The sequence below is a fragment of the Diabrotica virgifera genome, chromosome 7 (assembly GCF_917563875.1).
Source record: "Diabrotica virgifera virgifera chromosome 7, PGI_DIABVI_V3a".
Classification (NCBI taxonomy): Eukaryota; Metazoa; Arthropoda; class Insecta; order Coleoptera; family Chrysomelidae; genus Diabrotica; species Diabrotica virgifera.
The window spans coordinates 170,337,786-170,360,697 of record NC_065449.1 but is presented as its reverse complement, the minus strand read 5'-3'; the positions used below and the strand labels follow the sequence as shown (position 1 = coordinate 170,360,697).

At 30.1% G+C, this 22,912-nt stretch overlaps 2 protein-coding genes across 10 annotated transcripts in view; one reads left to right on the top strand and one right to left on the bottom strand.

Annotated features, from left to right (window-relative positions):
• LOC126887623 (uncharacterized) overlaps positions 1 to 17,944 on the bottom strand; it is a 117,072-nt gene extending 99,128 nt beyond the window's left edge. Inside the window, exon 1 of the mRNA XM_050655227.1 lies at positions 17,850 to 17,944. Within this exon, the coding sequence (XP_050511184.1) occupies positions 17,850 to 17,865 (16 nt within the window). The 5' untranslated portion in view covers positions 17,866 to 17,944. The remainder of the gene's footprint in view (positions 1 to 17,849) is intronic.
• LOC126887620 (uncharacterized) overlaps positions 1 to 22,912 on the top strand; it is a 376,841-nt gene that overhangs the window by 167,021 nt on the left and 186,908 nt on the right. The window lies entirely within an intron of this gene.

Genomic DNA, 22,912 nt, shown 5'->3' with positions numbered 1-22,912 from the left:
CAATAAAAGTTAATAACAACAATTTTAGCTACCTTTGAGCTTCACATTACAAAATTAGTTAGAATGTTACAGGGTGTTCGATAACACAGTGGCAGATCAAACTTATGTTTTTTTTTTTAAATGAAACACCCTATATTTTATTTTAAATTCGAAATCCTGTTAACTTCTTCATCACAAAAATATAAAGGTTTGTTATGTTGTATAGGGTATTTACAAAGTTATAACCAATTTTATATGAAAATCGTAACAAGTTGAACTCCCTGTATAAATAAAAATAAGCAAAACAACAATGGTTTATTAATGTCATATTTTTTAACGTATTGTCAAAATTTTCAAGAATGGTCGATATTGTTAATTTTCTTTATATCAAATACAGGGTGAGCCAAAACGCAAGTACATTATTCTCCCAGTAACTTTAAACGGAACACCCTGTATTTTATATCACTATTGAAAAGTACCATTACCGTACTTTAATTTTTAGATAACATTCCCTTTGTCTAAATATATTAGTTTTCGAGATATTTTCATTTTTCAATGGACCAGTAGCGTGGCCACACAAATCACCAGAATTTAATAAACTGGACTAATTTTTTTGGAGTTACGTTAATAATGAAGTTTATAAAATACCTCCAACAACAAGGAATGAGATGAAAAATAGAATACAAAGTGTATTTCGATGTGTTAATTTACAAATGCTCCGTAGAGTAAGTAGCTCATTCAATGATAGTTTTTAGGCGTACATAAATGTGTTAGGAGATAATTTTGAACACATTATATAATTAAATATTAAAAATATTTTATTAAAAGTAGCTTCTAATTTTTTCAAACATGTTTTTTTGCACAATGTATTACTGATAAATTGTTTCGTTCTTTATTTGTTACATTGTTACATTTACATAAAAAAGTAGTGTTTAATTGTCTTAACAAAATATTGTATTTTGTGTTTGTGTGTTTTTTTGTAAAATTTATTACTAATTTTCTTTGTTTATTAGTTGCATTTACATAAAAAGATGGTTTTTAATTGTTTCAAAAAGGTTGCATGTAGTGGTTGTGTTTTTGTTTGTAAAATGTATTACCAATAAATTATTTTTATTTCTTTATTAGCTACAGTGTTACACTGATTACCGGATTGATAATCGGTAATCTTCAATTGTCAATTCAGTCATGGTTTACTTAAAATTTAGATAAATTTGAACACCTAAAATAATTTGCTCTGAAAAATGAAAATATCTCGAAAACTAATAAATTGGGGCATAGGGAATGTTATATAAAAATTAAAGTAAGTTAATGTTACTTTTCAATATTGATATAAAATATAGGGTGTTCCATTTAACATTACTGAGAAAATAATGTACTTGCGTTTTGACTCACCCTATATTTGATATAAAGAAAATTAGCAATATCAATAATTCTTAAAAATTTTGACAATAAATAAAAAATATGGCATTAATAAACCATTGCTGTTGTGCTTATTTTTATTTATAAAGGGAGTTGAACTTGCTACGATTTTCATACAAAATTGGTTATAACTTTGTAAATACCCTGTATAACATTACAAACCTTTATATTTTTGTGATGGAAAAGTTAACAGGATTTCGAATACAAAATAAAATATAGTCTGTTACATTTAAAAAACATAAGTTAGGTCTGTCTCTGTGTTATCGAACACCCTGTAACATTCTAACTAATTTTGTAATGTGAAGCTCAAAGGTGGCTAACATTTTTGTTATTAACTTTTATTGCTATCTATTACTATAGCGGAGCTATTGAGCTTTACCCTACTAATCAATCACCCTGTATATTATACATTTTAAAGTAGAAGACTTTAAAATGGTATTGCCAATATTAATGAGTTGCGTTCCTGGGACGACTTTAGTTCATTCGATTACATAAAATCAACCCCAACTCAAGAATATCCGTCACAAAAAAATCATAACATGTGATCTGTCTTTAAAAAGACAACCACATTCAATGCTGACAGTAAAATTCTAGCGCTAGAGATTCCATAGTAAATCATTACGGAAAACCAGTAAAAAACCTCGTGGTACTATCCCGACATCGTAAGTATTAAGTCTCACTTTAGTTTACTCTCAAAACTAATACCAAATTCTGACCTTAATATGTACGGGTGTCCCAATAAGAATGGCTCTCGGCCATATCTCAGGAACCGTTTATAGTAGAGCTTTGAAATAAAAAATTTTATAACAAAAGTTGCCTCAGGAAAAGCCTGGAAATTATTTTCATAATTGTGGGACCACCGCTAGAGGGCGTAATTGAATATCAAAAATTAAAAAATCTAAATTTTACAAAATTTTCCTAATGAAGGGGCACTGGAAATCCGATCGTCGTATTCTTCATAAAATTCTACGCATATTTGATTTGACAAGTTTAGGTCTACCTTTGGAAATAAGAAGTGGGGGTGAGTGGGAACCTTGTTATGAAAAACTGGCTGTGAGTCCGGTTCTGCTTAATCAAATTTTGCAAATTTGGTCTTGTTGAAGACAGATCTTTTTTGTCAATGTAAAAGTTATGATTTCGAACCAACTTACTGAGTAATATGCCAGCTAGAAAGCGTTATTTAGTTTTTTTTCAGAAGTCTAGTGTTCCTCGGAAAATATTAAATACAAACATGCATTTTTAATACCATATTACAAAATTAGACAAAATTAGCAACAGAATAGCGAAAACCGCATGTTAATACCTTTTTTCTATCTCGAGATATCTTACAAAACGTGTAAATTTAAAAACATAACTGTTACTGTCACCGGTAAACGAAATAATTCATTAAAAGTAGTGTGCTATGGAAACAACAAAGAAACATTTTCCAGCTGTCAACGTATATTAGGTATTTTCAACGCTTCTCATTTGTTTCGAGCCTCGTTCATATCTCGTATATTAATATTATACACGGATTATACGGCATATGACAGAGGCTCGAAACAAATGAGAAGCGTTGAAAAGCCCTATTACAAAGAAATAAAAATAACTATTTAGTGATGACATAAACGTTCAAATTTTTGCCCATCATTTTCGTTGCAAACATTTACTCTTTCAAGAGTAGATTGAACAGCAGTCTCAATTTCTGCTCTCGATATGCTTTGAATGGCGTTTAGTATTCTCTGGATAATGTATTCTAGAGTAGTGTATGATGGGCAACAATTTGAATATTTAGGTCGTCACTAAGTAGTCCTTTTTGTTCTGTGTTATATTTAATTTTAATAGTATTGTTTCTCTTTATGTTGTTGTTTTAATTAATTATATTTTTATACGTTGACATCTGGAAAATGTTATTTTTTTTCCACAGCACACTACTTTTCATTAACTTAGTTTACCGGTGATAGTAACAGTTATGTATAAAATTTACACGTTTCTCGAGATATCTTGAGATAGACAAAAGGTATCGACATGCGGTTTTCGCTATTCTATTGCTAATTTATTCTAATTTTTTAAAGTATGATTAAAAATGCATACTTGTATTTAATATTTTCCAAAGAAAACTAGATTTCTGAAAAAAATTAAATAACGCCTCCCAGCTGGCTTATTACTTATTAGGATGGTTCAAAATTGTCACGCTTACATTGAAGAAAAAGATCTGTCTTCAACAAGACCCAGTTTTCAAAATTTGATTTAGCAGAACCGGACTTACAGCCATTTTTTCATAACAAGGTTCCCACTCACCCCCACCTCTTATTTGCAAAGGTAGAGTTAAACTTATTAAATCAAATATGCGCAGAATTTGATGAAGAATACAATAATTGGATTTCCAGTGCCCCTTCATTAGGAAAATTTTGTAAAATTTAGATTTTTTTATTTTTGATATTCAATTACGCCCTCTAGCGGTGGACCCACAATTATGAAAATAATTTCCAGGCTTTTCCTGAGGCAACTTTTGTTATAAAATTTTTTATTTCAAAGCTCTACTATAAACCGTTCCTGAGATATGGCCGAGAGCCATTCTTATTGGGACACCCGGTACATAGATAATACGTAGATATATAAACAATACTAAAATATAAAATATGTACTAACTCGATATGTTATTGACTTACTAATCCTGGTATTTTCTTTCTATTGACTTCCTCTTTTATTATTGGTAACCAAATCCTACTGCATTCTACCGAGAAATTTGCGACACAATTGGTTTCATTTAGCATAATTAAAGCCGCTTCTTTGATTTTTCTCTTTTTACCATCTATTTCTTTCAGGACTATACTTGAATCTCTTCACTGAACTATATGTTCATTATCCCATGCGTGTTGACATATTTGAGATCTATCAAAGTCTCTAGTTTTAATATAAGACTGATGTTCACTTATTCTAACGTTTAATGGTCTTGATGTTTCACCTAAATAAAATTGTTCGCATTCACAAGGTATTTTATAAATACAATTCTTTGTTCTTTCTTGTTCACTGTTAGGTTTAGTTTTAGATAGAATAGATCTCAATGTGTTTGTTGTTTGGAATGTTGTTAAAATGTTGAGTTTATTTCCTGTTTTAAGTTTCTCGGATAGTCCTTTTATATATGGTATTGCTATTTTCCTCGTATTATTTCTTGTGAATACTATAGGCTCCCCTTCTAAGTTGTTCTGTTCCATTCGATCCAATCTTGACAATCCTTATTTATAAAGAATAAAGGATAATCATTTTTTAATAAGTTAACCATTGTTTTTCTTCTAAGAATGAATTTTCGTTAGAACAAGTAATTTTGGCTCTATCATATAAGGATTTAATGATTCCCTTTCCCTTTTTAACGTTGATGTTGTGATTTGATTTGTAATTGAGATATCTGTTGGTACGTGTTGGTTTTCTATACCCTTGAGTCTCATATCCAGTATCCTTCTTTGAGACTAAAACATCGAGGAAAGGTAGGGTGTTATTATATTCCTTTTCCATTGTATGGAACAAAACAATTTAGAACGGGATCCGATAGCATTCACAAGACAATACCATATATAAAAGGACCATCCGAGAAACTTAAAACGATAGGAAATAAATTCAACATTTCTACAACAATCAAAACAACAAACACGTTGAGATCTATTCTATCTAAAACTAAACCTAACAGTGAACAAAAAAGAATCTTCTTCTTCTTCTTCTTCAGCCTGTGTTCGTCCACTGCTGGACATAGGCCTCTTCCATTTGCTTCCATCGATTTCTACTCTTGGCAATTCTCATCCACTGTTTGCCCGCGACTTGTTTGATATCATCTGCCCACCTCTTCTGCGGTCTGCCTACTAATCGCCTGTTCTCTCTTGGTCTCTAGTTTGTTAGTCTCTGTGTCCATTTTTCGGGATTATCTCGGGCAACATGTCCGACCCATTGCCACTTGAGCCTTGCTATACGTTCTGCGACATCAGTAATCTTTGTTCTTTCACGAATGTCGATATTTCGAATTTTGTCTCTCAAACTAATCCCTAGCATGGCCCTCTCCATCGCTCTTTGAGTTGTACTGAGCTGCTCTAAGGTTTTCTTTGTAAAGGCTATGGTCTCCAGTCCATATGTAGTTACAGGCAAGATAAATTTGTCATAAACTCTACGTTAAAAAAAAAACCCTCAAAAAAGAATAAAGAATTGTATTTACAAAATACCTTGTCAATGCGAGCAATTTTATTTAGTTGAAACATGAAGACCATTAAACGTTAGAATAATTGAACATCAGTCATATATTAGAAATAGAGAATTTAATAGATCTCAAATATGTCAACAAGCATGGGATAATGAATATAGAGTTCAGTGGAGAGATTCAAGTATAGTCCTGAACGAAACAGATAGTAAACAGAGAAAACCCAAAGAAGCGGCTTTAATTATGCTAACTGAAACCAATTGTGTCGCAAATTCCTCGGTAGAATGTAGTAGGATGTGGTTACCCATACTAAAAGAAGAAGTCAATAAGAAAATACCAGAATTAGTAAGTCAATAACATCGAGTTAGTACATATTTTATATTTTAGTATTGTTTATATATCTATGTATTATTAATATTATTTATAATTTAAAATAACATATGTACAGATTAAGGTCAGAATTTGATATTAGTTTTGAGAGTAAACTAAAGTGAGACTTAATACTTACGATGTCGGGCCAGTATCACGAGGTTTTTTCCTGGTTTTCCCTCGTGATTTACTATGGAATCTCTACCGCGAGAATTTTACTGTCACCATTGCATGTGGTTGTCTTTTTAAAGACAGATCACATGTTATGATTTTTTTGTGACGGATATTCTTGAGTCGGGGTTGATTTCATGTAATCGAATGAACTATATTTCAGTAAAGTCGTCGCAGGAACGCAACTCATACATATTGGCAATACCATTTTAAGGTCTTTTAGTTTAAAGTTTATAACATATGTCTAAATTAAATAATATTAATAAATTTTTTTACTAAGCAACAACATTTTTGTTTAATTCATTAACATTTTTTATATTTTGACAACGACATCAGATTTGGGCGTCGAAACGTTAATAAAATATTTTTTTTAGTAAAATTGTGGCTTATTTCCCATCAACACTAGTTAATGGCAAAAATGCCATAAGAAAATAGTTTCAGAACAACGTTATTAAAAAAATTTCAATTTTTCAATTTCAATTAACAAAATTTCAAAGGAGCTCATTTTTATCAATAATTATTGAGTTATAGATTATCTAACTTTGCATAAGTAAAATTGAAAGTAAAATTTGATCTAGTTTTTTTTTGGCAAATTTTAAATGTTGATTTAAAATTTGAACTCTGCGTTATTAACTAATATTATGCATTTAAGGGTATTACACAACTCGGTATAAAAAATATACCTCTTAACGAGCACTACCCAAAAATTACATAAAAAGTGGTGTTGACGAATATAGCAACATCCTGTACAAAATCAGTACTGCTGCTCTCGATGTATATTTCTTTTATATATATTATTCTTTTATATTTTTAAATTGTTTTCTTCGTTTTTGTTGTTTTATTAATTTTGTTGTAGTTTATATATACTTAGTAGGTACTTATTTGCTTTTTATGCTCAAACAATTACCCAAGTAGTTATTTTTAATTTTAGCATACAGCAAGGGAGCCTAAACATGCATGAGTTTTAAGACTACTTTCTACAGTGAATCACCCGATATAATCAGAATTACAGATTTATTTGCATAAAATATTCAAGTGCAAATATTGATATTGATCTGAATAGACGAGTCGTTAACCTTGCGAATTTTTATACTGTTAAATAACTTTTCAATGAACTTTATTTTCATTCTCAAAATAGGGCCATGGTTAAATAAACCGTGGGCGGACTTCTAAATTAATGTCGGTGACGCCCAATTCTGTAATAGGATAGAACTGCTAGTAATAAAATTAGAATCAGAAATAATTGTTGAAAAATAACACGGTTCTTAAATAATAATTTTATTTATTAATTTTGTAGCAAAGTCGTAATAAAAGAAAATAGTTCCATATGATCCAAATTGCTAAAAACAAAATTTAGGAAAATTGGACTGGAACATTTTTGCATTTTCAAAACACCTATAAATATTTCAGTCAACTTAAAGAACATCTTCCAACGGAAAATTTTGAAAAAGGAGATCTGTAACCATTATAGCAAGCTCAACTTTATTGATTGTAAGCTCAAGGTAAGCTCTGGTGATGACTGGTAAACCAGTCGAAAACTAGTTCTGTGATTGTGATGTAGCGCTTTTTAGGGATTTTAAATATACCTTTTATAAAGGATTTTACTATTTTTTGTATTACATGGTATACAGCCAACTACAGGAAAACTTTTTCCTTGTGGATTTTTAAATAATATTTAATATTATTAAACATTGATTTATTGCAAAAACACTGCTTTTACATGACAGTAGTGTTTAGCATTTTGGTAACCAATTTTAATATTTTAAATTATCATTAAAACTATGATTTTTGTTTTATTGGTATTTCAGCCACACTATTCAGTAGCGCAATTTTTTAACGAACTTTAAACTTTTAGTATTTTTTTATGTAGATAGTACTTTTAAGATAATTTTAAGTTATATTATAATTATTGAATAAAACATTGAATTGTCTTTCTGTTGTTTTGATTTCCTGCGAAATTTCATATTGGCTTTATTCAATACCCTTTATTCAAATATCCGGCAAAATTTATAGCTTAAAATTCCCGCGTAACTATAACTTTAAATTTAGTTTCCTTTCCAATTATTATGTCATGGCGTTAATTCTATGACAAGAGTTTTTCTAGTTAGTTCTTGTCATACTATGACAAGACTGTTATAGTATCATGTCTAGAGTATGTATGGTTTGTGATCATTGACATATTAACCATATACCAGGCTAGGTATATGCCGCTCAATGCATCAGGATGTAACGCCAATATCAAGTACAGTGGTCTAGCTATCTTTGCCTGTCTTTGTGGGCAAAATATTTACTGCCTCAGGGAGCCTTGCTGCATTGGAAAGTCTGAAGTCTACAATTTTTGAGACCGGAGCAACTCATTTACTAAGCAAACACTTTTACTTAGATAATAATTATCATCTGTGTAAATGGGGCAAAGTGGACAGAAAGATATGCAAACCGAGGAAAAATAAGGTAAAGAAAACGACTAAACAGTTGGTCTGCAATTGATGAATAGGTAATTATACACTGTCTAGGGCAGAGGTTTCCAACCAGTGTGAGAAGCTTGTATTGAGCCGGCTGTCAATGTGAGTGCGAGTAAGATTCACCTTTCCGGCAGTCCAATGGTGCATCTTACTCGCACTCACATTGACAGCCGCTTCAATATGCTCTTAGCCGCTTATTTTTAATCATTAAAAACAACATAGTAATAAATTACTGACACAAATTTCTTCAGCATTATGTAACGGGGCTTTAAAATTTAATTTAATCACTTTCTGACTTTCATAATAATAATTTTTAACAGAGTTATTAAGTCTGGAAAATGGCTATTTTTGCAATTTTTGAATTTTAAATCGCATATAACTGGACAACTACAGTATGGTATAGTTAGACACAAACCCAGACATCCAAAGTGAAAGTTATCCTCCAACACGAAATTGTTCTATACGGTCCATATAATGTTCAGAAAAAAGTCACACCATTTTGAGCGTCGGGTTTAGGGGGGAGAGGGGTGAGACATCTGTAAATTCGTAGTTTTTTAGGGTTTATGCGGTTTAGCATGAACAACCTTCTATACAAAATTGTTCTACATTAAATTTGAAATAAAAAAGGTTCTATGCATAACTCTTCTAAAATGAACGGTTTTAAAGTTACGGAGGAAGAATAGTATAATTGGTCCAAAAAATGGCCTAACCCAGACATCCAAAGTAAAAGTTTTCCTTCAACACCAAATTGTTCTATATGGTCCACATATTGTTTAGTAAAAAGTTACACCATTTTGAGCGTCCGGTTTGGGGGGGGGGGGAGATGGGGGAAAAGTCGGTAAATTAGTAGTTTTTTTAGGTTTTTCGTCAATATTTCTAAAACTATGCTTTAGCGTAAAGAATGTTCTATAGAAAAATGTTACACATAAAATTTAAAACAAAAAAGGTTCTATACATAATTGTTATAAAATCCACGGTTCCAGAGTTACGGAGGGTGAAAATTGGAGGTTTTCGATACTTTTTATATATACCGATTTCTCCCCCCTCTCCCCCCCAAACCCGACGCTCAAAATGGTTTTTTTCAGAATATTATGTGGACCATATAGAACAATTTGGTGTTGGAGGATAACTTTCACTTTGGATGTCTGGGTTTTTGGTATAGTTATACCATACATTGCCCAAAAAATATAAAAAGTATCGAAAACCTCGACTTTTCACCCTCCGCAACTCTGGAACCGTTGGTGTTATAACAATTATGTATACAAGATTTTTTGTTTTAAATTTCATGTAGAACATTTCTGTACATAACATTGTTTACGCTAAAGCATAGTTTTAGAAATATTGACGAAAAACGTAAAAAAACTACTAATTTGCCGACTTCTCCCCCATCTGCCCCCCAAACCGGACGCTTAAAATGGTGTAACTTTTTACTGAACAATATGTGGACCATCCAGAACAATTTGGTGTTGGAGGAAAACTTTTACTTTGGATGGTTGGGTTAGGTCTTTTTTTGGACCAGTTATACTATACTACTTCCGTAACTTTGGAACCATGCATTTTAGAAAGATTATGCATAGGGCCTTTTTATTTGAAATTTAATGTAGAACAATTTTGTATAGAAAGTTGTTCATGCTAAACCGCATAGTTTTAGAAATATTGACGAAAAACCTAAAAAACTACGAATTTACCGATTTCTCCCCCTCTCCCCCCAACCCGACGCTCAAAATGATGTGACTTTTTTCTGGACATTGTGTGGACCATATAGAACAATTTGGTGTTGAAGGATAACTTTCACTTTGGATGTCTGGGTTATGCCATCTTTTGGATCAACTATACTATACTACTATCAATTTTAGAGAAAAATCACGGGAGACCTTTTTTGCTCATAATAACCCAAAGAATAAAAAACCCGAAGTGAAAAAATTTATTTTCTGAATTTGTTTAAAAAAAATTGTTTAAATAATTTTCCGACCGCGGCACCTCCCGGTACCCTGTGGTTTTTTTTATAAGGACCTTTTTTTGAGTAAGTTTGTGCAAGAAAATCGAATGGAAATAATTTACCTAACGTGGGCGACGATACAGCCTGCTCTATATGAAGTTCTAAGTCAAGATTATCAGGTTCTAGCACGTTCTTATCTTTTCTTGGATAAATTATTTCTCATTTCTTTCTTTCTAATGGGTGGTGCAGTTTTATTTGGATGCTTTGGTTGATGCACTGGTCTCCTGTTATCAAACGATTCCTTCATATAGTTCTTCTATGCTTTTAATATCCAAGCTTTGTCCACTATCATATCCCACTGCTATCCATTAATCTACTCAAGTTGTTATTTCTATGAATGAAGGCTACTTGCAGATACAAGTTCTCATACTCTCTCCTAATAGGGCTTCTCAAAGCTTCTCATTTGTTTGGTAGTCCATTCTTTCACGGTTTTTGCTCTAAATTTTAAAGAACCGCTTGGATTGACATGAAATTTGGCATGCGTATAGCTTACATGTCAAAGAAAAAAAGTGATATTGTACGGATGTGTGCTTTTGCCATGGGGGTGACTTATATGTCACCTATATGAAAAATATATGTCCAAAATAAGTCCGGTAATGGGTAAACTGACTAATTTTAAGTAACTTTTGTTCTATAGAGCTTTTTCGCCAAGTCAACACTTTTCGAGTTATTTGCGAGTGAATATGTTCATTTTTTAACAAAATAACCACATTTTTAGACGATTTTTCGCAAATAACTCAAAAAGTAAGTATTTTGCCGAAAAAAAACGTTCTTAGCAAAAATATAGCTTATAAAAAAGTAAAAAAAAATGGTGTACGCGTTAGGTCTCTGGATTTCGTAGAACCAGAGTTATAGCTAATGAAAAATAGATTCATATCCACCAAATTTCAAATAGAATATTTCGACGTGAAATATCCAAAAAATTAAGCACTTTTTGGGGAAAACCCGTTATAACTTTTTAAAGTGTTTAAAAAAAGCTTTATTTCTGTTTTTACAAAAAGTTTCTAGCATTAAATTTAAGCAAGTTACGCTCAAAATAAAGTTGGTCCCTTTTGTTTTTGCAAAAAAAAATCGGGAAAACCAACCCCTAATTAGCAACTTAAATGAAATTAATCGTTACCGCTCCACAAATTATTTTACTTATGTTGTGTTTATAATATAAAGATCATATTATGATCTGTAAGTTTCATCGATTCAAAGTGCTTATTTTTGAAAGAATTGGGTTTAAAAATAAAATTTTTAAAAATTTAAATTTTGAAGAATATGCTTTTTTTCAAAATAATTAAAAATTGTTAGAGATACCAAAAATCTCGAAAAACAAAAAAAGTCATATTTGCTTTTCTGAATATCATGTATTTTTTTGTTTTTCTGTTAGACAAAAATTGATTAAGATTTGGTGTTTCTAAATTTGCATATGTTCGTGATCAGTGACTCGTTCAACCCTTTTTAACTACAGCCCTTTCAATAATAAGGAATTTCAACCGATGAAACTTACAGATCATATAAACAATATATACACGAGTCAAGAAACTTGTGAAGTAGTAACGATTAAGTTCATTTAAGATACTAATTAGGGGGTGATTTTCTCGATTTTTTTTACCAAAACCAAAAGGGACTAACTTTATTTTGAGTGTAACTTGTTTAATTTTGATGCTAGAAATTTTTTTTTATAAAACAAAAATAAACACTTTAAATAATTTGTAATGAGTTTTCCCCGAAATGTGCTTCATTTTTGGTTATTTCACGTTAAAGTATTCCATTTGGAATTTGACGAATATGAACCTATTTTTCATTAGCTATACCTCTGCTTCTACTAGGTGTAGAGACGTGATGTATACACCATTTTTTTTAAATTTTTTATAGGCTATATTTTTGCTAAGAATGTTCTTTCGACAAAATACTTACTATTTAAGTTATTTGCGATAAACCGTCTAAAAGCGTGGTTATTTTGTTGAAAAAATGAACATCTTCACTGCCAAATAACTCGAAAAGTATTGACTTAGTGAAAAAATTCTATAGAAAAAAAGTTACTTAAAATTAGCCAGTTTATCCATTTCCTGACTTTCTTTGGACGAATATTTGCCCCCAGGGCAAAAGCACATATCGGCACAATATCACTTTTTTCTTTGACTTGTTAGCTATGTGTATGCCGAATTTCATGTCAATCCAAGCGGTTCTTTAAAATTTAGAGGTTTTGCAATATTTTACCGTTAAAGAACGGACTATGGGGCACTTTTCATATATGTCGTGTATTAATATTACACGACATATTACGATAAGTTCTCGAAACAAATTAGAAACATTGACAAGCCCCATTTTTTTTCATTAAATTGTCGTTGAAGCCATGTGTTTTAACCTTATCTTAGTTTAGTTTTTACTATTTGCTGGATCTTCATGTCTTTTGTTTCGTTCTTATTTTTGAGTTCCCTGCTCTTGTCCATTAATTCTAAAATTATAAAGTGTTACAAAATTTCTACAACATGTTGAATATAGCTAGTTATTTTCCATATCTTTTCTATATTGTTTAATATAATTACCCAATTTTCAGCTATTTAAATTTCTTTCCCTAATTTATAATCACATATTAATATTCCTTTTTTTCCTGTTTCAATTTTAAAATGGGCATTGGAATCTCACATAATTATGCAAACTATGTTTAAATTGTGAGATTTTCTTCTTCTTCTTCTTCTTTTTCTTCTTCTTTTTCTTCTTCTTCTTCTTCTTCGTCGTCTTCTTCTTCTTCTTCTTCTTCTTCTTCTTCTTCTTCTTCTTCTTTTTCTTCTTCTTCTTCTTCTTCTTCTTCTTCTTCTCCTTCTTCTTCTTCTTTGTAAGCAATGTTGCTAGTTTATTGACTGACTTACACTCCTATGGAAAGTTTCACTCCACCTTTTGCGCGGAGTTTAAAATAAAAACATATTTAGCTTTGAAAAAATGAATAATGATTATATACAAAATTTTAGATAGATTCAACAAGACCATAATTACCCAAATTTTTTTGAAAGAAATACTGCGATGGATTATTTGCAACTGTACCGGGTGTCCCAATAAGAATGGCTCTCGGCCATATCTCAGGAACCGTTTATAGTAGAGCTTTGAAATAAAAAAATTTGTAACAAAAGTTGCCTCAGGAAAAGCCTGAAAATTATTTTCATAATTGTGGGTCCACTGCTAGAGGGCGTAATTGAATATCAAAAATTAAAAAATCAAAATTTTACAAAATTTTCCTAATGAAGGGGCATTGAAAATCCAGTCATCGTATTTTTCATATAATTCTGCGCATATTTGATTTCGCAAGTTTAGGTCTACCTTTGCAAATAAGAGGCGGGGGTGAGTGGGAACCTTCTTATGAAAAAATGGCTGTAAGCCCCGTTCTGTTAAATCAAATCTTGCAAATTTATTCTTGTTGAAAACAGATCTTTTTCGTCAATGTAAGAGTTATGATTTCGAACCATCCTACTAAGTAATATGCCAGCTATAAGGCGTTATTTAATTTTTTTCAGAAATCTAGTTTTCTTTGGAAAATATTAAATACAAATATGCCTTTTTAATCCTATATTATAAAATTAGATTAAATTATCAATGGAATAGCGAAAACCGCATGTCGATACCTTTTTTCTATCTCGAGATATCATACGAAACGTGTAAATTTAAAAACATAATTACGGTCACCGGTAAACGAAGTTAAGGAAAAGTAGTGTGCTATGATAAAAACAAAGAAACATTTTACAGATGTCAACCTCGTATTTTCCTCGGTCATATCTCGTATACCTATTAATATTATCATGGATTATACGACATAAATGACAGAGGCTCGAAACAAATGAAAAGCGTTGAAAAGCCCTATTAATTAAAACAACAAAAAAATAAAAACAACTATTTAGTGTTAGTGACGACATAAATGTTCAAATTTTTGCAAATCATTCTCGTTGCAAGCATTTACTCTTTCAGATTGAACAGCGGTCTCAATTTCTGCTCTTGAAATGCTTTCGTATTCTCTGGATAATGTTTTCTCGAGTAGTATATTAGTATTGTAAATGCTTGCTTCAAAAATGATGGACAATAATTTGAATATTTAGGTCCTCACTAAGTAGTTGTCTTTATTTCTTTGTTATATTTTATAGTGTTTTTTGTCTTTATATTGTTGTTATAATTAATTATATTTTTATACGTTGACATCTGGAAAATATTTTTTTGTTTTTTCCATAGCACACTAGTTTTCATTAACTTGTCTACCGGTGACAGCAACAGTTATGTTTAAAATTTACACGTTTCTTAAGATATCTTGAGATAGAAAAAAGGTATCGATATGCGGTTTTCGCTATTCTATTGCTAATTTAATCTAACTTTATAATGTAGGATTAAAAAGGCATACTTGTATTTAATATTTTCCAAAGAAAGCTAGATTTCTGAAAAAAATTAAATAACGCCTCCCAGCTGACTTGTTACTTATTAGGCTGGTTCGAAATTATAACTTTTACATTAAAAAAAAAAAGATCTGTCTTCGACAAGATCCAGTTTGCAAAATTTGATTTAGCAGGACCGGATTTACAGCCCTTTTTTCATAACAAGGTTTCCACGCACCCCCACCTCTTATTTGCAAAGGTAGACTTAAACTTGTGAGATCAAATATGCGCAGAATTTTATGAAGAATACGGTGATCGGATTTCCAGTACCCATTCATTAGGAAAATTTTGTAAAATTTAGAGTTTTTAATTTTTGATATTTAATTACGCCCTCTAGCGGTGGACCCACAATTTCGAAAATAATTTCCAGGCTTTTCCTGACGTAACTTTTATTATAAATTTTTTTATTTCAAAGCTCTACTATAAACGGTTCCTGAGATATGACCGAGAGCCATTCTTATTGGGACACCCGGTACATGTAAAAAAAATTCCTACATAAGTAATATTTATCCACGCATGATTATGAATTAGGCTACTGAGATATATGCACAGGTGTGGTCACTGAATTGTTTACACTTTCTTTTTTACATTTATTTTGATTTATTTTTTGATTTATTTATTTACCTATTATTATGATTTTTTTTTATTTTAATTAACCTCTTCTGGTTATGCCACTGGTTATTAACGTAAATTTGACGTAAAAAGTGCGTTAAACGAGGTAAAAATTCAAAAATTAAAAAATTGAAAAAAATCGAATGTGATAAGTTTTAGATAGTATGAACAAAAATTATTTTGGGTTTATTATATCCATTAATGGTTCTGAAGAAAATATTTTATTAATATTGAAAATATACGTTAAGATCAGAAATACTCAAAATACGTAAACATCGATTAAAGACAGGTAAATTTTCAGGGGTTCTAACCGACTGATGATTGACATTATCCCCAATAAATTGAGTTGTTCGATGTGATTTTATATTTCACGACAAATCCAATCGGAATCCAGTTGCTAATCTCCTCCAGTGAACTCAATTAATGGGTAAAAAACCGCAGTTTGACAAAACATCCCTTTTTGATTCCATAATCCTTGATACAAATTGAAATTTGATCATTTGAAACGCTCATTTCAAAATTAAAATTAATCAACCCCATTGGATAGCAATTTAAATACAATTGAATTCATTAAAATTTATACAATTGGAATGGCTTGATGTCGAGTTTGATTATTGTAGAGATCTACGTCGAATATAGTCTGATTTTATAATCAGATATCGACAACGGTTGTAGTTATCATATAACTGTAATAGAAATACAAATTATTTGCATATTATTTATTTTTGCACATAATTATAAAGAATAGCACATCTTGATATGACATTTATCTTCTAAGTAGAACAAGTGCTAGTTGTTTTTCTCTATTTTCTCTAACGAATCCTTAATTTTTCAAAGCTTGCTGTTGTAGGTTGTCGTCTTTCAGAATTCTTACTGATAATAAGGAATTTTTATTGCACTCCCCCAATTCCAGATCATATCTACCATTTCATCAACAGTAAAATTAATGTTAACTATTTAAGAACACAATACACAAACAATTATGGTGAACCGTCAGTTTTAGACAATTCAATCATGGCTTACTTACAATTTCGAAAAATTTAGACACCTTATTAATAATTTGCTCTAAAAATTGAAAATATCTCGAAAACTAACAAATTTAGGTATACGGAATATTATACAAAAATTAAAGTACAGTAATGGTACTTTTCCATAATGACATAAAATAAAGGGTGTTTCATTTAAAATGACTGAGAAAATAATGTTCTTGCGTTTTGACTCACCCTGTATTCGATATAAATAAAATTAGCAACATCAACCATTAATAAAAATGTTGACAATCAACAAAAAAATATGGCACTAATAAACCATTGCTATTGTGCTTATTTTTATTTATATATGGAGCTGAACTTGTTACGATTTTCATAGAAAATTGGTAATAACTTTATAAATACCCTGTATAATATAACATACCTTTATATTTTTATGATAGGGAAGTTAAGAAATTTCGAATAAAAAATAAAATATAGGGTATTCCGTTTAAAAAAACAAAAGTTTGGCCTGCCAATATGTTATACAACACCCTGTAACATTCTAACTAATTTCGTAATCTGAAGCTCAAAGTTGGCTACAATTTTTGTTATTAACTTTTATTGCTATCTATTACTATAGCGGATCTACTGAGCTTTATCACACTAATCAATCACCCTGTAGAGGACCTTACAAAAAAATGAAGTATTCATTTTTTTTTTTTCGAATTCTGAAAAAAACTAAGAAGTATTTTTTAAAAACTTGAAAGCAGAATGAAAGACTGCTTTATTAACGTGGGCCGAAAGTCCCTTAGAATAAATAAAAGATTTCTATTGAATAAAATATTTGCAATTAAAAATCACACTAAATTTTCTCTTTTATTTTCACCCCCATAATTTATTAAAATAAACATAGAAGTTCTCAGGGACTTTTGACCCTCGGTAATAATGTAATCTTTCATTCTGTGTTTAAATTTTTCAAATATATTTATTAGTTTTTAAACCCAATGAAAATTTTGACATACGTCAAAATTTTGCATTTTGCTCCGTTCCCCTAAAATCTTGGTTCTATAATTTTTATCATTTTTATGTTTGTTGCATTCAGAATTTCAACTCTTCAAGTGAAAAAATTGTAATTTCTAAAAGAAATTACAAGAATTTCTCTAAATATTATTTTAGTGACCAGTCAGTAACTTAATAAAACTATTACAGCAAAACTAAATAATATTTACATATTTATTATAAGTTGATAGTACCTATTTTCTTCCTTTAAATAACATTATCTGACACAGACTTACTTACCTAGTAATTTAGCCATTTTTTCACTTAGCACAAAATAACCAGTACAAATTTTATTAGATAACAAATTAACTGTATCACCACAAGTTAGTAACCGTCTCGAGTTTCAATTACATAATTAAATAAAAACAGGTAGGTATTGTCTTATATATTACCTTCTGAAATTAGGGGGGATCCAATTCATTTACGAATCCTTTCTCATTAAACAGTATTCAAACCTTTGAAGGTTAGAGTGTGATAGGTAGAGTGTGGTATGTCGTTGTTTGGACTTGATTTGAATGTGAATTGATGTTGGTTCACCGTGAAAGTACAAGTGATTGTATTTATGTTACAAACTACAGATAGCAGATCTATACAGTTTTACTCCATTCATTAATACTTCATTAATAATTAAGATTGAAAGAAAAGCCTGGTATCAACTAAAAAAAATTACAAGCTACAGATAACAGATCTAGGTAAATACTGTCTTGAATTAACATTCCATTCATAATATTTCATTTATAATTAAAATTGAACGAAAAGTCTGGCACCAGCTAAAATAAAAAAAAGAATGTGTGTGTACTTTGTACGCACGTAAGAAGTTATACTTCTATTATATGATTATATGATTATATGATTATATGATTATATGATTATAAACGAAATTAATATACTTTTTATTTATATTTTATTTAAATATTAAATTAATTTATACTTACTACTTCTCAAACATTTTTATTAAAACAGTGCCAAAAATAAAAATAATAAAAAAATAAAACACACACAAACACATTAAAAATGCCACAAATGATTTCTGAACATTAATTGTCGGAAAAATTTTTAACTAAACGTATTTTCTGAAAATAAAATTATATAATAAATATACTTACAATCATAAAATATATAAAAAAAAATAAAAAAATAAAAGTTTCTATTGGGATTCGAACCAACTTACCACGCGGCTGGTATTTGCGTTGTATTGGGATTCACTCGCATTAAAACTTCTCCACAGAGACAGCTTGTCATTATGTGCGAAGATCGTCTAACTAAACAGATTAACCTTTTGACATTTTTAACTTATGTAAATCAAATTATTTTGATTTTGAATTGAAATGATTTAGAATTGAAAAAATACAACAAAACATAGAGTAAGAAGACAATATATTAGGTGAATATTGATAGAAATTTTGATGGTAATCAAATTATGTAAATAAAAGTATTACATACTACTTATGTATTTTGGTAGGTTCAAGGTAGGTATCGGAGCCCGTATAACGACTAATAAATTTCGCAATCACTTGCGTCGTGCAAAGTGGCTATGTTCAAATATCATAACAAAATTTGATCAACTATTTATAAAACACTTACCAGTGAAAAATTCTTTAGCTTTGAATAAGCGAGATCTGCGGCACTCATACTAGGCACAGTTTGATGAGCTTTCACATTGGCATGCAACAATCATCTCTTCTATGTAAATAAGTCCAAAAATATAATATGAAAACTATTTAAAAAGGCAGTATAACCATTAACTAACTTTTTGTTTGTTGTTTCTCTTCCTACAAATTTTAAAACGCAACAAGCATACATTATAACCAAACCGCACAGTCCCACAGCTGTGCCACAGCTGCCATATTTAATAATTTTTGTCATGTCATTTGAACATCCAATCAGAACAAAGTTATAATGCGCATGCGCCCGGTCGCTAGGTTTTCCCATATAAAATTTCACCGTCATTACGCCCGTAAAGAAGTATAACTTCAAAAAAACACTTTTACCATATCACAGATTTAAGTAATTTAAAAATTATCTTGTTATTTATTGAATTTTTGTATAAATATTATTATTATTTTATTGAAACTTAAAGATTGGATATAAGCCAGAGAACTAAGGATTTTCCCGTGACATCCGTTGATACAGGTATCTAAGAACTCCTTTGGGTAAATTTAGTTACAACAATATCAAATATAAAAATTATGCAAAAGATTTACCGTACGTTTTAACTTATAACCAATATATAAACAATTAAAAATCGATGTTTGATTTTAAATACAAAAGGTGGAGATCGGTAAATTATATGAAATAGTGACACAATTTTTCTGAAGAAGCATAGAAAATTCTTTAAAATGAGAGTTTGTAAAGTTATTTGTTGCTTAGTTATTGGGAAAATAGCTCCAAAAGTCGATTTTTTGAAAATTATTAACACCTTTTCTGAAAATAAACAAAAAACTTTAATTTTGCGTCAGAATAGGAACAACGTTACAAGCATTTTGTTATTAAAATTTCAAGAAGGTTCACTTAAGAGGAAACAGTAGCGATCAACAGGTAGCAAAAACGCGTTCCAAGATTGCGGCTATAATTTTGAATATTTTTTCGAGATATTTGGCACACGTATTCGTAATATAATAAAGAATGGCGGTACAGAGCCCAATTTGAAAAATATACTAAAATGTGGAAATTACTCTGTAATTAAATACAATATTAAAAAAACGAGCCTGTACCGCCATTAAGAAGAACAGAAAAATACACTTTCCTCAAATAAACTTTTTTATCCGATGCCTAGATTTTGTGTCATTTTGGAACTAATAAAATTTTTTATTTCATTAGTAGTTCCAAAATGACAGAAAATCTAGGCATCGGATAAAAAAGTTTATTTGAAGAAAGTGTATTTTTTGTTCTTCTTAATGGCGGTATAGGCTCGTTTTTTTAATATTGTATTTAATTACAGAGTAATTTCCACATATTAATATATTTTTCAAATTGGGCTCTGTACCGCCATTCTTTATTATATTAAGAATACGTGTGCCAAATATCTCGAAAAAATATTTAAAATTACAGCCGCAATCTTGGAACGCGTTTTCGCTACCTGTTGATCGCTACTGTTTCACCTTAATAGTTATTGTAAAATTGCATTTGTTTATCCCAAAAAGCTTTTATCTACAACGTCATTATGCGTAAACTACTAGGTTTAGGTAAACTCTAAAGGCACCAAATTCAAGAAAAAGGCTCATTTTATTAAACTAAATCATGAAATGGTTAAAAAATGTATGCTAAATTCGTAAAATATTTTTGAAAAAGTGTTCACGCTGTGCGGGAAAATTTACTTTCACGCACGCCGTGCAGGAAAGTGCAACATTCGGAAACGAAATGCGTGCGTGAAAGTGGCTCTTTTAGCACCGCCGTAGAAAAAGTATTTTTAGAACCTAATTATTTTTATTAAGGTGAAACAGTAGCGATCAACAGGTAGCGAAAACGCGTTCCAAAATTGCGGCTGTAATTTTGAATATTTTTTCGAGATATTTGGCACAGGTATTGGTAATATAATAAAGAATAACGGTACAGAGCCCAATTTGAAAAATATATTAATATGTGGAAATTACTCTGTAATTAAATACAATATTAAAAAAACGGGCCTGTACCGCCATTAAGAAGAACAAAAAAATACACTTTGTTCAAATAAACTTTTTTATCCGATGCCTAGATTTTGTGTCATTTTGGAACTATTAATGAAATAAAAAATTTTAGTCATTTTAGACATTACATCAAAACTGCCTATACTGTCAATACGTAAATCATAACAACTATAGAATAATATCACATCTACTTTTATTGTTGTATATTCTAACAAATTTTAATAGTTTTTTTTCTACAAACGTGTTAAAAATGCAATAATACAGTTTAAATTTAATTTTAAAAAACCTTTTAAACCACCTTTTTCAAATTGCGCAAGTTACAATATTAATATTAATGTTAATAAATAAAATATAAATATTTTGATGTTTCACAATTTGACAATTCACTTTTTACTGCAGTGCCTTAAAAATTTTAAAGCACTAGTGCTTTAAAGTAGCATTTTTAACGCTCCTATGGAGTGCAAAAAACTGCATTTTTAACACGGTTGTAGAAAATAGTTATTTTCGTAACTAGTGCGGAAATTGATACTTTCCGCATGAATTAGGAACAATATTTTTTCTAGGGCCGTACGTTTGGAAAAAAGCCACAAAAAATAGATTTATATCAATTTTTATTTAGAAGTAAAAATACACAAATTAATTCTTTGACAAGGTTGTCAAAACCAAACTTTCAATATACAGTCGAACCCGCTTATTAGAATCCCTGTTATAGGAATATCCCGGTTTATGGAATATAAATTCAAGTTCCCGAAACATTTCCATTTACTCCTTAATAAATTTTTCTGTTTATTGGAATAGGATCCAACTAGATAATACCGCTTATTAGCATATTTTGCAGGTCAAAGAATATTTTTTTTACAATTTACTAAAAATTTAAATTATGTTTGGTATTATGGTTTGTCGTCAACGGCCTGTAGTGCTGGATTAGATATTATTAGGGTAATAAATATTTATTACTTTGTTACGAATACCAATTCGATCTTTAGCATGGCCGACAAATGCATGGGTCATAAAATAATTTTTATTTGTCTACACAAAGGCACTGTTGCCTGTTATAAAATTGTTAGAAGCAGTTTATTTAGAATTCACTCAGAGAGTACCTACTTGCTTGCAAGATGTGAATTATGACTTTGTTAAATTCGAAAAGAAGAGAAAAGAACAAGAATGTAACAATCCATTTCTTGACGCCAATAAAACTTCTATTCAACCAATGGATTAAGGATGACCACACGGATTAACAAGGAAAAAGCTATAATTACCAATAATTTCTCAAGGAAAAAAAAGTAATTGTGTTATATATGCATTTTACTAAGAAAATATTTACATATCTACATATTGCATACATTTCATATTAATTACCTAATGTATTCATTCACATACATGTAATGTAATTTGGTATTTAACACATACATAGATAAGTACTAGTTACACTACTGTATTATTGACGTAAAAAGACCTAAAACCATTTACATACACTGATTATGTATGTACATAATATATGATATACATATTGGCATAGTATGTAATAAAACTACATATTGACATAGTATGTAAAACTACACATTGGCAAAGTATGTATATAATATTATTACGTGTATTCGGTAACACTTATTTCGACTAGCCACCAATGATCGGTTATTAGAATATCCCGGTTATAAGAATATTTTTGCCTTGCAC